The sequence below is a fragment of the Corvus cornix genome, chromosome 12 (assembly GCF_000738735.6).
Source record: "Corvus cornix cornix isolate S_Up_H32 chromosome 12, ASM73873v5, whole genome shotgun sequence".
Lineage (NCBI taxonomy): Eukaryota > Metazoa > Chordata > Aves > Passeriformes > Corvidae > Corvus > Corvus cornix.
Genome location: NC_046342.1, coordinates 1,682,244 through 1,695,654, shown reverse-complemented (window position 1 = coordinate 1,695,654; position 13,411 = coordinate 1,682,244). Strand labels below are relative to the sequence as shown.

At 44.9% G+C, this 13,411-nt stretch overlaps 1 protein-coding gene across 1 annotated transcript; it reads left to right on the top strand.

Annotated features, from left to right (window-relative positions):
* Positions 1-2,453: 2,453 nt before the first annotated feature.
* LOC104695766 (haloacid dehalogenase-like hydrolase domain-containing 5) lies at positions 2,454-12,826 on the top strand. The gene is made up of 8 exons (XM_039559148.1): positions 2,454-2,567; positions 4,521-4,730; positions 5,405-5,517; positions 6,215-6,308; positions 7,468-7,501; positions 8,404-8,578; positions 9,597-9,785; positions 10,550-12,826. Exons 1-8 carry the CDS (start codon positions 2,454-2,456, stop codon positions 10,944-10,946), a joined length of 1,326 nt encoding a protein of 441 aa, XP_039415082.1. The 3' UTR covers positions 10,947-12,826.
* Positions 12,827-13,411: the final 585 nt, after the last annotated feature.

Genomic DNA, 13,411 nt, shown 5'->3' with positions numbered 1-13,411 from the left:
AAAGATTGGGATCACAGAGAGCCATCCCTGTAGTGATTTGAAGCTCTGCATCCCTTACTGCTCTTGGCTCGTGTATCCTGGGACAAGAGGCAAGGCAGAGCCTGTTCAGAGTCTTATGGGTGACTGACATTGTTGTACAGGTCTGAATGAACAGCATTTGAAATTGGACATCTGCAGCCATGGAGTGCTTCTGTCCAAGGAATAGAGTATTTAACAGCCAAGTCTGGGAATGTTCAGCATTTCTGGATGCTGTCAGTATTTATCTATTACAATCTATTGTGAATCATCCACTCCAGAACAACCAAAGCTCCAAATTACAGAGACAAGCTTTGTGTTACTTGATGCAAGTGATCAAACAAAAAATTTTGAATTGAAAAAGTGGAAAGCATAGCTGCCAAATTAAAACCTTAAAAAAACCTCCAGAATAAATCGAAAGCTCGATTATTGGTAGCAAGCAAACAACTAACACCACAAACACATTCTTCTCTCTTCCTGTCAGCAGTGCAGCTTTCTCTGCTTAGTAATAAAGCAGCAAACAGTGGTTTTATGGCTTGTAATAATTCGTTGTAGATTTGCTAGACTCTGTGGTGGAGATAACCAAACTAGATTTAAAGGGGAAAAAAACCAGCTAGTTTTTATGGCCTGATACAGTCTGACGGCTTGGTAATACCAGTGGTAGATCCCTTCTGTCACTATATGAATCTGTAAGATAAAAGAAGACAGAAGGGTAAAGGCAGATCAGGGACAGAGTGATGGTAACAGAAACACAGAAGAAGAATGAACTGAAAGAATGAGAAAAAACCAACAGAATTGTAATTACATTCATGTTCAAAGGAGTATGACCAACATCATCATGTAAAAGGGAAGTTTATAAGATAGGGTTGATCTCTGCCAACCAACACAGTAGTGGAATAAATGCACAAAAATGCAGTGTGTAACTGTGCAAGGCAAACTGGCTGCTGCCTGGCCCTGCTGTGCCAGATCCTCTCTCTGTAGCTCTGAGTGTGAAGCATTTTTGAGCTGAGTGCTCTTGGCTGCATCTGAGGGAACAAATTGCAGAGTAATTATTTGCCACAGTGGCCTATAGCAAAATGCCCGTGTCCTGCCAGGCTGTGGAATTGCTGATGGAGTCAGGGTGGGGAAGCTGCTGGGGCCACAGCCAGGAAACTGATCCTGTTTGTCCTGGAGAATGGAGCAGTGGGCAGGCTCTGCCTTCACTCTGAGTGTGCAGCTGTGCTTGGATGTGTGTGTGGTGTCAGGCTTATGGCTCATACCATCTCTGCAGTGCCTCAGCCCTAAACACATCCAGGTTATAGAACAAGTACTTTATGGATTCTTACATGTAGCTTGTTCTGTCTGCTTCAGCGTTCTGCCCTGGGCGTGATCCTGGCTTGAGCACCAAGGGGATAAACTCTAATTGTTCTGTCTGCTGCATTGATTTGGGCCTGTTTTTGTCTCTTAGAAATGCATTTGTGTGTTTCATTGATCGAAGGCCACCTTCCTTGTTCTGTGCCCTGGTGAGCACCGTGCCATCGCTGAAGGATCGGTTTCTCCCCGCGGTCAGAGGGGTGGTGAGGAATATTTGCTGGCAGCACTAGGAAATAAGTGGATTTACCTAATCTGCATTAGCAGATGAGCAAGATAAACAGAGATGGCTTTGCAGAGTATCCATTAACTAATGACATTTTGTGCTGCTTGTCTCACTTTCAAGTCCAACTGCAGGGGAATGCCTTTGCAGTGCAGAGCCGAGGGACTGTGGTGTTTGTGCACGGTAGGCTTTTTCCCAAAAAATGAATCACAGAATGAGTCAGGCTGGAAGGGACCACTGTGGGGCATCTGGTGCCACCTCCCTGCTCCAGCAGGGCCATCCCAGAGTACAGGGCACAGGATTTGTCCAGACAGTTCTGGAATATCTCCAGTGAGGAGAGTCCACACCCTCTCTGGACGATCTGTTCCAGTGCTCAGTCACTGAGCAGGGAAGAAGTTCTTCCTCGTGTTCAGGTGGAACTTCCTGGGCATCAGTTCTTGCCTATTCCTCTTGTCCAAGTGGTTGGCACCTCCGAGCAGAGCCTGGTCCATTCTCTTGTCACCCCTCCCAGTGCGGTCCCCTCTCAGGCTGGACATGCCCAGCTCCCTCAGCCTTTCCTCGTAAGAGAGATGCTCCACTCCCTTCATCCGCTGGCCAGGCAGAACCAGAGAGAATGCTTCTTCTGGTTTGTTATTAAACTAAAAAACAGTTACCTCCTCGGTCGGAACGTTGTGCTGCTCTTGCCGCGGTGCCACCCCCGGTGCGCCGGAGGGGCCGAGCCGCGGGTGCGTGGCGGGGGAGTTCCGAGGGCGCGGAGCCGCTGGCCCGGGGCTGACGTTGGCCCGTGACGCGTGTGACGCTGCCCCGTGAGCTCACGCCGGGCCGGGCCGGGCGGGGCGGTTGCCGGCCCCGCACTCCGCTCGCCATGCGCCGGGCGCTGCCGCCGCTCCGCGCCCTGCTCGGGGCCGCCCGCCCGGCGCGGCTCCCGGCGCCCCGGCACAGCTGCGGCCCCGCGGCCGAGCGGAGCGGGCACAGCGCGGTGAGCGGGGCCGGGGCGGGCGGGCCCAGCGAAAGCGAAACGGGCGCGGGGCGCGGCGGAGCGCGGCCGGGCCACCCGCCGGGGCCGGGGATGCCCGGGGGGATCCTCGCTGCCCCGGGACGCCGGGACGGGGGTTCCCGGGCGCTGCCGGCCGGAACTGCTGTCCTGGGGCTGCGTGTGCTCCTGGTCTCCCAGAGGGAGCGAGGGAAACTCGTTGCGACCGCTGCCGGCTCCATCCGTCCCCTTGGTTGAGCAGCGCGGCAGAGCACTCCTGTCACCAACAGTTTCTTTGGGGTCAAAAGGGAAAAAGAGCTGTTGACTTCACTATCTCCCTGCTTCATTACCTCCCTGTTCGTTCCTTAGTGCTTTTTTCCCCCGTAATACTTTAATTTTCTTCCTGCTAGTGTTACTCAGTGTAAAATTCTCGTTTGTAATCTGTTGTCTATACATCTGTTATTTATATGTGGCAAAATTAACGTAAAGGATCGCATCTGCTACACAATTATTCCAATGCCACTGTAGTTTCCGCAATTTCCTATACCAGTTAACAAAGCCTGGGAAGACTGCTGTCCATGTATTAGCAAGCCTTGAGCAGCATCTCTGCAGCAGCTGGGTTATTTCTGACATAGCATTCCTGAAACGGGTGCGGGCTATGTGAGGACAAGGGCTTCAGGGGTTTTGTTCTTTAAAATAAAAGGGTGATGATTCTACAGAGGAGAGAGGAGAGCGCTTCAGGGGGAGTTCTTGCATGTAAAGCTGAACAAAAACCCCAACGATATTAAAGCGGGCTGTGTAGGGGAGCGGATTTGCGTTTGAGTGCCGTGGGCTCAGAAGCGGCAGCAGCGGGAGGCAGCGTGCCCGGGTGTGCCGGCAGCTGCATCTCCGTGCCCAGCGGTGCCGGTGGCGGTGCCTGTCCCGCTGCTGTCCCCGCTGCAGGAAAACGTGGCGGGTGGATAATTGATGTGGAACAAAGTGCTGCTGAAGTGGGCAAAGTGCCCTTCTCCTGCACAGGAGACGCGGTGGCTGTGGGTGCGTGCCCTGAGACAGCTCCGGTGGCAAAGGCTGTCCCACCTGCCATGGCTGGATCCTTTCTGTGCCTGTTCCCTCCATCACGCTCACTCTCGGCCCTTAACCCCTTCCTTTTCATCACTCACAGAGGGGATCGTAAGTCCCAAGGTTCCTGGTTTCCGTTTGAGGCTCCGGAGAGAAATGAACTTTCGATGACAGATTTTGTTCCGTACTTTTCCAGCCTGATCCTTAAACAGTTTCATTGCTCAGCAGTCCTCTCTGTGTCTCTGCTCCTTGGCCTTACCACCCAGCTCATCTTTCCTCTCTCTCCTTTCCGGGGCTCACCAGGTCCAGCTCATCACGGCCTCAAAGGCAGGCAAGGCGATCTATTTTAGTAACTCGAGCAGCACCTTTGTCTGCCCTATGTAAAACTAGGACTGAAGCCATGTGCAGGAGCACAGCACATGTAATCACACTGTAATCTAACCTCTCGTGGAACAGAACAGTTCTACTACATAAACACCTTGAAAGGGACGAACCAAGTATAATACTTGTGTCCAAGACCTGCCTACCACTGAAAGATTTACTTTTGTATATTTTGTTAGTATTCTGTGGGGGTCAAGCCAATCTAAAGCGAGGCTCACTGGCACAGCAGCATGCATTTTGTACCTCTTGGGATCAGTCTAACTTAATTTTTTCCTGTCATTTGAAATGTTCTGGTACTATTTGTAGGGCAAAGTAGCGCTCATGAGTCTGTATGCATAAGGCAGAGGGAGTTGTGGTGCTCCTTGTGTCAACGTGCACATTAGAACGTGCAGAGTTAAATATCCCTTGCTCTCACTGGAGGCCTCTGTTCTCAGGGGGCCATAGCTGCTGGAAACTCTATTGAACGTGTGTAAGTACAAGCATAACTAATGTACCCTTTGATTTCATCCCTCCTTACAGCTCAGCGTGCTGCCATCCTTTGGATTTCTCTTTGACATTGATGGGGTGCTGGTCCGAGGGAAGACCCCCATTCCTGCTGCCAGAACAGCCTTTCGAAAGCTGGTGAATTCTCAGGGACAGTTCCTGGTGCCCGTGGTGTTTGTCACCAACGCGGGGAACTGCCTGCGCCAGGAAAAAGCTGACCAGTTGTCTCACCTGCTGGGAGTTCCAGTGAGTCCCTTAAATCCTATTTATTTCATTATCGTGTTGAATGTGTCAGATGCATTACCTTCCATTAAATGCTGCTCAGTTAAACAGGTCTGCTTTTCCCTTAAGGCCCCTGACATGCTTTGCTGGAGGTATTAGAAAGTAAAAAACGCTGCCCAAAGCTAATGGCTTTTCCACTGGTAAAGGTACTGATTTTTCCAATAGTAAAGCTAAAGGTATTTCTTTGCAAAGGTGGTAAGTAGTGATTCACAGGAGCATCTTTCCAGGATAATAATCTTACTGGTTAATACCTGTCCTGTTGAAGGGGTGGGAATATGTAAGCTAAAAGAAGGTGATAATCTGGTACAATTAAATCAGTGCTGCACTTTAGCAAAGGGCCCAAGATTGGAACCAGGGCAGTTCTGATTCTCCTTCCCTGTTTGTTTCCAAACTAATTTGGCGATTTTATAAAACTAAGAGAGAAAGTCTTGTTTGTGTTGAATAGATCTGGAAGCTGAAAGGGGTATGATGTATAATTTGTCAGTAAGGTTTTTTTTTCTGGCATATTACCAATACATCATTTGCGAAAGGAGAAAATGCTGATTGTTTCATAATTCCTGGAATCTGTTAATTGAATCTGTGTATAAACAACTTCTCTGAAAAACAATAGACTCCTTTTGCTTTTAAATCCCAAACAGATTTCACAAGATCAAGTGATGATGTCCCACAGTCCTCTGCGGATGTTCAAGCGTTATCATGAAAAATGTGTTCTGGTATCTGGACAAGGACCACTTCTTGATATTGCTCAAGAGTATCTTTTAAAAAAAAATTAAAAAACCAACAACTTTCCGTCAAAGTGTTTGCCTTAATCAGGTTCAGGGGATCCTCTGGATCAAGTGAAAACCAAATATTTCAACCCTACAAATGCAGTAATAAATAGTAATGGTAGTTCTTAATATGGTGTAAAATTTATGTTTTGAATGTGGCTTTATACTAAATGCCCAAAGAACTTGAATTATGTTGGTGTCATGGTGGTATCAAAGTTTCGAACTGTAACTTAATAACCTTTACTTTTGCATGAATTTTGCTCATGCTTCCATTAAGTCCCTTCTGCACTTCTTCCTTTAGTGGGATTTGCATTAAAGTTGGTGTAAATCGTAAGTTGTAAAAAATGAATATGCAACTTTTAAGCATAAGCTCTATTTGAAGTACAAAACTGAGAAAAAGGTATTGGAGGACCATTCCAGTTAATGGTCAAAGTTCATTAGGCTTGGCTAAGAGAGAAGTAGATGAGAAGACTGAAAACGAAATAGAAGAACCTTGGTCTCTCATTTATCAGCAGTGGGATGATCATCTTTTTGTCTCACAGAAGCAAAAGCCTGTCTTTGATGTTGCTTTCATTCCTAAATAATTTGTAAATGGATTGCATTCAGCTGGTTAAAATGGAATTAGCAGTTTGTAAACCTTTTCCTGTGAGCAGCTGTGTGTCCTTAGCTGGTGTGTGCCAGCCTTGGTTTCTGCCAGCCCATCACCATTGACACCCTGCGGGAGAAACGCCCTCTGCTCGATGCAGTTGACCATGACAGGAGACCCAGCATCCTGGTGGGTGTAGATTTTTGTTTTAAACCTCTCTGTTTGCTCATTGCATGACATCTATATCAGGGGTCAATATTTAACTACCAAGCTCATGCTGTTGTTCTTACATTGTATTTTGCCTTTGCTTTTCTGCTTCCTTATTTGTTTTGTCACAGCATTTTCAATAACAACTCTTTACTCTCAGTAGTAATTCTTTAACCCAGCCTTTGATTTTGTAACCTACTGTTGTGGGAAAACTTACAATCTAATACAGATACCTAATGCAAAATCTGTCTTGGAAAGCTGATTAGCTTCCTCAGAAAGTGTGGAAGATAACACAAGCCTTTCCCTGCAGTAGGGGATGGTGTTGGTATTGTTTCTAAGTTGTGAGATTGCTTTGATTGTAAATGCAGGCTTTGAAGATAAATCGTTTTCCCTCAAAGGACTCCCTTTGTTGTTTATAGCACTATTTAAATGTTAACAGTAGGTACAGTGGTTCCAGCTGCATTGTGCAGAATTTAAAGCAGAAGTGAAGAGCTGTGTGCACTGTCCATGTTCAGGGCCAGCCTACAGAGTGCATTTCCCCCACCTGTGATCAGGACATTCTCTGTGGCTCACAGAATCCATAACTCAGGTGTGTCACCTTTTGCTGGGCTTCTCACCCATGTGGGTGGGGAAGCTCAAGAACCTGTCAAAGTGTTTGTCACCACGGAGAGTAAATGATGAAGTGCAAGCTCTTAATTGTTTACAAACACATTACCCATTATACAGTGCATTCTTCTTTATTAGCAGTGGTAAAGAAACACATCTCAAAAGCTGTTTTTCAAATGTCTTGGTACTGCTGGAGGCCTCTTGCTCCTGTGGAAGAATAAACATCCATACTTTTGTACACGAGCTGTTTAAACAAGTGGAGCTCTGAGGCTTGCCAGAGGCAGCTCAGGAGAAGCAGGAGGCTCGTGCAGGTACAGCACAGTCGCTGTCTGCTGTCCCTGTGCCTGAGGTGTCACTTCAGGATGGAAACACAAGTTTCTGAGTGAACTGACATCAGGTATATACCCACAGAGGGAGTGCATTTCCTGTCCGAGCTGCAGGAGGCAGCTGTGGGAGCTGTGCTTGAATTTATTGTGTTAAAAATAGAAGTAGATGTTCAATCTTATAGAAAATTTTCACTTTTTTCTTATTGCAGTCCCCCTCTGCTGTGGAGCTTCCCAAGATTGAGGGTCAGTTATCTTTATTTAACTTGCAACTTTCCATTAGTAAATGAAATGTGTTTATTCTATTTTATAATAATTTTATTTTATAATCTAGAAATTATTTCTAGATTGTTGGGCACTTTAGAAATTTGTCTGAGACAATCCTAAAATTTCCCTGTTAATGACACCTGTCATTAATTTGAAAGCATCGTGTGTTGTAAAGCTGCTTTTTAATGTGTGCAGTTTTCAGCCACGTGCTTTTGAAGTTTCAAGGGTACATGAGGTCTCCTTTTCTTTTTATCTGCCTTTAACAGGCTATGGTTGCCCTCCTTTCATAAATGAGGAATGAACTGATGTTTGTTATTCAGAAATAATTGGTCTTGTTCTTACAAGTAGTCAGGATGGAGTTGTAGTATGGGAAGGGTCTTGTTTTCACTCTCGTCTCATCTGAACTACAGGAAAGTAAAAACTGGACCTTAGGATTTAAAAAAATCCGTGTCAGATTATTGCTGGAGACCAAAGCAATTTTTAAAAACAACATTCAAATTTTTGTTCTAAGATGAACAAATCAACATCTCTGGTGGAGTATTTAAATACTGTGTGTAAACAGAGAATTCACAAGTTATGGAAGACTTAGAAATACAATCAGAAGTTAATATTGTAACTTCTGGAGAAACTTCACCAGTAAAACAAAATTCCTAAAACTGTAGATTTTGCAGTGGGGTCTTGTTACTTCCGAGGTTTTCTATGAATGGACAGGCATGTGATATCTTAAAACCCTAAATTAAAGTTAGCGTGGCTATTTGGTCAATTCCTGGTTATATTAAATTACTTGTTCAGTCTCTTTAGGCCAAGTTTTAGACCAAGTGTCAGAGATTCAGTGCTCTGTTAACAATTCCATGACTGTTCTGTGCTTGTGGTTGTCACAGCTGTGGTGCTGTTTGGGGAGCCAGTCAGATGGGAAACCAGCCTGCAGCTGATAATAGATGTTCTGCTGACAAGTGGCTATCCTGGAAATCCCTATGAGCAGGAAAACTACCCTCACATTCCTGTGCTTGCCTGTAACATGGACCTGATGTGGGTGGCTGAGGCACAGTCCCCAAGGTAAGTGCTTTATAGCATTCATATAATTGGGATATATCTGGGGCTTCCTCATTTTTCCAGTAGGATTCAGAGTTGACACTTGAATACAAAATGCTTGGTGGAGCTTCACAGCAGGCCTTGGCTGAATGCAACATCTCTAATGCACTTCCAGCTAATGCTGCCGTGTTGCTGGCTGCATTACTGCGTCCAGGAAATCAGTTACTCGGGAGAAAAGCTGTTTTAAAGCTCTAAACCCTTTTGTTTCCTCACTCCCAGAACAGTGGGGAAAGAGAGCTTTTTTCCTGAGGGCCTCAGAGCCTCGGTTCAAAGGCAAAAATGAAAAAAATTATCAAGGCCATTGTTTCATTTCATTAGGTCCCTCTTTGGTATTTCTCTTTTCCTGGTAGGGTAAAGGGCTGACCCTGCTGGCTGAAAGCAGTGAGTGCTTTTGAGCTGAGGACAATGCAGTGAGCTCTTCAAGGAACATAAGAAAAAACAAGTAAAACACGCAGAACAAGGTGGCACAACCTCTTAGAGTGGTTTGGTTTGATTTTGCTTTCAGTAGAAGGTGCTTCTTTAATAGGTTTGTGTCCCCTTCTGTGCCCTCAGTCTGTCATTTGAAGATGTGCTGAAATAGAAACTTGTTACTGTGACTTGATTGCAGCCTCAGTCCTGGGTCAAAGATCTGCTCAGATACCTGTCTTTGGAAGCAAAAGCCATCTCTAATTGGCACATTGGAAAAGATACATGTGGATAGTTCCAGGCTACAGCAAGGCAGCCAGGATATCTCCAGTGAGCAATTCTAAAATTAGATAAATCTGTTGTTCCACCCCAGCAATGTGGGTTTATTGTGGTGTTTGTTGTTCAGCTAATCAGCACTTAATTTTCAGGGAACCAGCTGCAGAAGTGTTGCATGCTGAGGGCAATTTGATAGTTGCAGGACAGGATTTATTCCTAAAAAATCATGAAATAAAAAAGCCTTGTTTGATGTTTCCAATCCACACTTAATGTAATTTGATTTGGTTGAATACCCGTGTAGGTTTGGGCATGGAACATTCATGGTTTGTTTGGAGAACATTTACAAGAAGATCACTGGCAAAGAGCTGAAGTACGAGGCGTTGATGGGCAAACCCAGCAGGCTGACATACCAGTATGCAGAGCACCTGATCCGAGCCCAGGCCCTGCAGAGGAGCTGGGAGCAGCCCATCCAGACCCTCTATGCTGTGGGGTAAGGTGTGCTGAGCCCCACAGGTACAGCAGGAAATTACTCACAGTGTAAATGCCAGCCAAAAAAAAGCACACAAATCTTCCCAGTTTCTTTCTCCTACCATTAAGAGCATCTAGCTTTCTTGGTGCTATGGTGTATTTTTTATCATGTTTCTAATCTTAAAAATTAATAATGCTTTGCTCTTTTTATGTGTAATTTCTATAGAAGCACAAAAGGTGTTTTATACACAACTAAGATTTCTCCTGATTTTTTATTTATTTATTTCTGTAATAGGCTGTGTAAATCTAACAAAAAGGGTTTGCATGGGTGTTTGTTTTGTTAGGTTTAGTGGTGTAACACCAAATGGCTTGGAGCAAAGGACAGTTAGAGAGTGTAGAGCTAGACTTTGTCTCTGAGGTCGTTTAGGCTGGTCATATGCCACATCATGGAATCCTTTTCAGAGAAGGAGATAAAGCTGTATTGTATTAAAGACTCTTCCAGGATCTCCAAGTTGCTTGGAAATATAATGAGCTCATTCAAAGGCAGCTCATACCTTGATTTTCTCTCCCCTCACCCCAATCTGCAATATGGAGAGCGATTCATTTCTGTCACGTCACGCTTCATGAAAATGGTGCAATAAAATAGCCGTGGGGCTGGATTTCTTCCCATCTGCCTGATTCCACATAAAGCTGGGTGAAGTACAGAACAAACTTGTTAAATGGAAACTGTAAAAATGTCTTTTGACAACTAAAGCTGCAGAGCTGACTGAACTCTGTCGTTCGCAGGGACAATCTCATGACGGATGTCTACGGTGCTAACCTCTACAACCGCTACCTGGAGGAGAGCTCCAGCAAAGGCTCCAAAGCCCGCATCCAGGCCAAGCTTGCTGGTGGCAGAGGTCCTGCCACGCTCCCTCAGGACGATGAGATAGGCCTCAGGTGGGAGAAGGAGCTGGCATCTGCGGCTGCTGCCCACTGCAGGTCTGTCCTGGTCTGTACTGGGGTGTACAACCCCCACACCGAGGTGCCCCTGGACACCAGGGACAGCATAGCTGAGACCGTGTTCCACGGCCACAGGGATTTCAGGTTCGACCCTGGCCTAGTGGAGCCAGACCATATTGTGCCAGATGTGGATGCTGCTGTAGACCTGGTCTTCCAGCTGGAGAACTTTGCACCTAATTGAGGTGACATGGTTTCTTAAGGACCACTCAGTGCTGTGCTTTTCTTCCCCAAAACACACTGTGCTTTACAAGAGTGCCACAAACCTCTGCCTTCTAAATTTTTTTAACCTCTAAATGAATACAATCTTCATTAAGTATGCTTATTAGTAGTACATGTACACATTACTGTGTTCAAGTATATTAAATATCAATAATGCTTTCTATAGTGCTTCTAAATACGTAATTTCTGGCTTGACTTGCCCTTTATTGTCTTCCTCTTTGTTACATTAGGTATTCTAATAGCAATATTTCATGGCAGCCTATTCATGTACTGGTACTTAAATCCCTCCATGACAGTACCTTCTTTGGTTTGCTGGAACATTTAGCTTTTAGGTGTTGGGGATCTTGAGAATCTGAGATTGTGGTGCTGGGGTCACTCAGTCCATTCCAGATGGGCTGGTACAGAGCACAACATGTATTAGTGCTTGGCATTTTGCAAGTACTGCATGCTCTCTTCAACCAGAGTGGAGTTCAATCTGTTCCACTTTGGACTTGCTCTCCTGTAACCTGCTGCTGTCTCTCTCTGTGTCTGTTTTCCCATGTCCCTGGAGTTTTATTGCTCCTCTCTGCTGTGACGTGTGAAGCCTTAACAGAAGTGCCCCTTCTGTGGGGTGGGCAAGGTTGAGTTGTTCCCACTGTGCTGGAACTCCAACCACACTGAGCACAGGCCTGGAAGGAGAGCAGCAGACCTGGGTGCCCTCTGTGGCCTTTTGCTCTTTGCCTTTCTATCTGCACTTTTTTTCTTTTTTTTTAGGAATTTAGAACCTTAGAAAGCTTTAGCAATTTTGTTTCAGGTGTTCTGTAAGTTGGACTTTACCACTGAATGAATCAGTGACTACTGCTCGGCCAAAAAGTGCCTCATAATTTACTTGAAGTCTCATACCACTGTGGTAGTTAACTGGCCTTGAGTGTAATATATTTCATCTCATGTCAATGTTATGTGTTGTTTGGTTCATGGATTTTATAGATGTTCATTTAAAAAAAAAAAAAAAAGTAATTTATTTTATGTTATTTTTGTAAAATATTTCTCAAGTTTTCCTCCCAAAGATGTCTTTGAAAATATTTCTGTGTTAATTTGTTGTAACACAGTGTATGTTGTACTTGTGACATAAGCTTGGAAAACATAACCCAATCAATTGCTTTAAAACCAAAGTCAGCTTACACACAAAGATCAATTCACATTAGGGGCTAGTCAGGTTTTTTGGGTTGGGTTTTTTTTAGTTAGTTAGGTTTTTTTTTTTCCAAATTCAAATTGTACAAACAAAAGCCTGGGTGTTCATTTCTCCCAGGTTCTTGCAGGGCTGGCTGAAAGCATTGACAGACATGGTGGCACGGAGTGAAACGACCTCCTGGCCAAATCCTTCACTGCTCATGATCCCAGCAGCAACCTCTGAGAGCTCACAGCTGCTGTGAAGTCAGATTTTGTTGTTGTGTTTCCTCTGTTTGCAAAGCACTGTAATCCCCTCTCCACTGTCAGGACTGTTGATTCATCTCCTGTAATGTCTCCTAAGCAGCTTTCAACGTGTCTCGCTGGATCCAGTGTAAGGACACTGCTCTCAACAGTTTATTTCCTGTTTCTTCACTGGAAAAGTATTTACAGCAGCACATTCTTGCCTTTTTATTGGTACAATAAACAGATCTACCTATTTCTTTAGCACTTTTCTGTAGCATACCAAGTATTTGCACAGAATGCCAAATCTAAGTAAAGACTGTGATTTTGTAAGGCCAGGATGATTTGAAGTCAAGTTGTTTCAGTCCTAAAGCATGTTGCAGCACTCTCTAACTTCACCAGAATCGGTGAAGCAAGGAATAAAAATGTTGGAAGTTGCTGAAGAACAGAAAATGTTCCGTCTGTTTCTCCTTATTTTTCTCTACAATATGTATGAACACTTCAAAAGGTTCATGAAGGAACTGTGTGTATACCTCTTAAATTCCATCCCTCATGGAAACATTAACATAAAATGTGTTTATAGCAAAGGAAGACAGCCCCTTTGTCACAGCACTAGTAAAAGTCCTCCAAGCCTCAGGGTCTTCCAGATTCTCCAGCTCCATGAACTGAACTCCAGCTTGGAGAGTGGCACTGTGGGCTTGGCAGACCCTCAAAAAGCCAAAATGCTGAAAAATCCAGCAGATGAAGGAATTAAAGGAAGGTAGAAATAGTGACCTGGATAACAGTGCACTGGTAAGAAGGCACTTGCCAAAAGAGGTGGAAATCTCTTTCCATCAGTGTAAAAGGGAGAAGCTGGGATTCCAGGAGTTCCTTTGAAACTCAGTGCTGTGCTTGTATGCTCTGTAACTTGAAATGGGTACTAACAGTTGTTAGCATCACAGCATAGCTCACGTGGTCTGTATTAAAGCCTTTTGTCTAGACGAGGATGAATTCTTGGGTGATGAAATATACCCTGTTTTCAGCATTGACAGAAACAGG

Coding starts and splice junctions, on each gene's coding strand:
- LOC104695766 (XM_039559148.1), top strand. CDS start 2,454: ATGCGCCGGGCGCTGCCGCCGCTCCGCGCCCTGCTCGGGGCCGCCCGC. Junction 2,568..4,520: donor AGCGGAGCGGGCACAGCGCG/GTGAGCGGGGCC, acceptor CCCTCCTTACAG/CTCAGCGTGCTGCCATCCTT. Junction 5,518..6,214: donor CTTCTTGATATTGCTCAAGA/GTATCTTTTAAA, acceptor GGTGTGTGCCAG/CCTTGGTTTCTGCCAGCCCA.